This window comes from Camelina sativa, chromosome 9 (assembly GCF_000633955.1).
Source record: "Camelina sativa cultivar DH55 chromosome 9, Cs, whole genome shotgun sequence".
Classification (NCBI taxonomy): domain Eukaryota; kingdom Viridiplantae; phylum Streptophyta; class Magnoliopsida; order Brassicales; family Brassicaceae; genus Camelina; species Camelina sativa.
In genome coordinates, this window is record NC_025693.1 from 32,994,142 (window position 1) to 32,996,221 (window position 2,080).

Here is a 2,080-nt window from a genome sequence, read left to right on the forward strand (position 1 = left end):
TAAAAATCTAATGGAGTTTTATGAGTAAATTATTATAATTTTAGAATCAAAATCCAATAATATACTGCTAAGAATCCGCACAAATGAGGTTTTTTTTATAAATAATATCAAATGTCAAATCTGAAAGATTGTAAAACCTAGATAATTTTCTTTAAATCCATTAGTATATGAAATATATTTTTTTTGTATGTTTTCTATTTTTTGATTAAGGGAAAGAAATTTATTTTACTAACATAGAAAACCAAACTTTATAATAAGATAAACGATAAACCATCTCATTTGCACATTTTTTTTGTTTTGAATATTTCTTTAAACAAAACCACAAATGCATATTGTTAGAGTTCGAAACTTGATTCAAATCGTATTGAAATACGGTTTCTACTTGGTTTCATATTCTTAATCTTATAAATAGAAAAGTTTAACGAAAGCTAAAAATAATCGATAACCTATATATAGTATAATTTGAATTCTAAAGTAATTTTACTGGTATGCATGCATAAATAAACTTCACATTCTTCGGATTACATTACTTATTATTTATTACTTAGAAGTCAGATAAAAGCAGGGAGAGAGTGAGTAAACATTGATCGGGTAAACATCCGTACACCGGACTTATTGTACGACTTACAAACTCTAAACCAAAACAAAATCTTCTCAACGACGGCGTTCTGGTGACCAATGTGGCAAAGCCGGGCTGAAATGTGTTGATACAACCCTCGAGTCAAGCAGCTCTGTGATTGGTGTAAAGCTCACACACCTCGGTACCTTGTACTGATTGATCGATGCACCTCTCGATATGGCATAGTCCATGAGCTCCTCGAACGTTCCATTCTTCACCACACGTATCTCGAGTGGTCCTATCGACTTATCCGCAACCCTACTTTGTCTATACACAGAGTTCAACGACTCCTCCATTTCCAAGCAGCACTGAGCCATGACCTCGTCACTTGGAGGCTTGGTTTGATCTTTCACTAGAAGCTCCCAGTAGATGACATAATGGCCAGGTATAGTCTTTGTCTCTGCGTAGCTTGTGTACTCGATCACGCGGGTTCCTTTCTCCCCAAGTAACACCGATGCATTCTCAACAGCCTTTTGAAGCTCAGCTTCATCAGTTTTATCCGACTCAATGCTAAGCAAAATGTTCTTCCTCCGCACAAACTTGAACTGTGGAGCGGAATTGTAGAATCCAGTCACCTGAAGGATATCACCAACTCTATAACGGTTAAGCCCAGCATAGGTTGTGATCACAAGCTCGTACTCTTTCCCGACTTCGACATCAGCTAGCTCCACAAGTTCAGATTGTTCTGGTTCCACTTCATGAGGGAGAAACTCGAAGTAGGCCATGTTAGGCATAATGGTGTAAGAAACTTCGGAAGGTTTACATATTGGTTTCATGTTAATCCCGAAGTAACTCTCGGACGAAGCATACATCGTGCAAGCCATAGGTAGACCGCCGCTATAGTACTCAAGCATCGGGATATACTGAGCCATGGCTCCGGTAACGATGACGTCAAGGTATTTGGTGTTAGGCCAAATCTTAGTAATGATACCTTCCCAATTATCTTGACAACAAACCGAAGTTATGAAATCAGCCAATTCTTGGTCAGGTTTGGTCAAGATCTTGGACATGCTCTCTTTGATCGCCGGGTCAGAGATTCTCGAACTTAGGGTTCCGGTTGAAATATCGTCAGCGAGTTCTTTCCAATTGGTTTGAAGGAACCCTATGGCACGGAGGAGACCGGAAGCGAAGACGGCACCGAGACGGAGGACTTCGTGACGCATGAGGAGACCACAAAGCATCTGAGAGTACATGCTTTGGGAGGAGTCGGGACAAAGGATGGCTTCATTAGGGCTCGTGTACACGTTGTACGGATCGTAAGGACGTCTCTTAAATTGTTCGCTTTTGTAATAACTCGTGAGCACTGGACGTGCCGGTAATCCACCGGGAGTCTTCGATTCAGCCTTCACAAACAAAAAGTATAGAGCCTTGCCTTTGTCTAATCCAGGCACGTAGCTGTAAACAATAAATTACTATTAGTTACCATAATATTTATGTTTCTTTAATAGTTTAGACTGTTAA

The 2,080-nt window shown here is 39.6% G+C and overlaps 1 protein-coding gene across 2 annotated transcripts in view; it reads right to left on the bottom strand.

Moving 5' to 3' along the window:
- The window catches only part of LOC104713759 (indole-3-acetic acid-amido synthetase GH3.3), a 3,139-nt gene continuing 1,534 nt past the window's right edge, over positions 476-2,080 (bottom strand). Inside the window, exon 3 of one of the 2 annotated variants that reach the window (XM_010430959.2) lies at positions 476-2,014. In XM_010430959.2, the coding sequence (XP_010429261.1) occupies positions 655-2,014 (1,360 nt within the window). In that variant the 3' untranslated portion in view covers positions 476-654. The remainder of the gene's footprint in view (positions 2,015-2,080) is intronic. The other variant, XM_010430958.2, reaches the window with a different exon arrangement.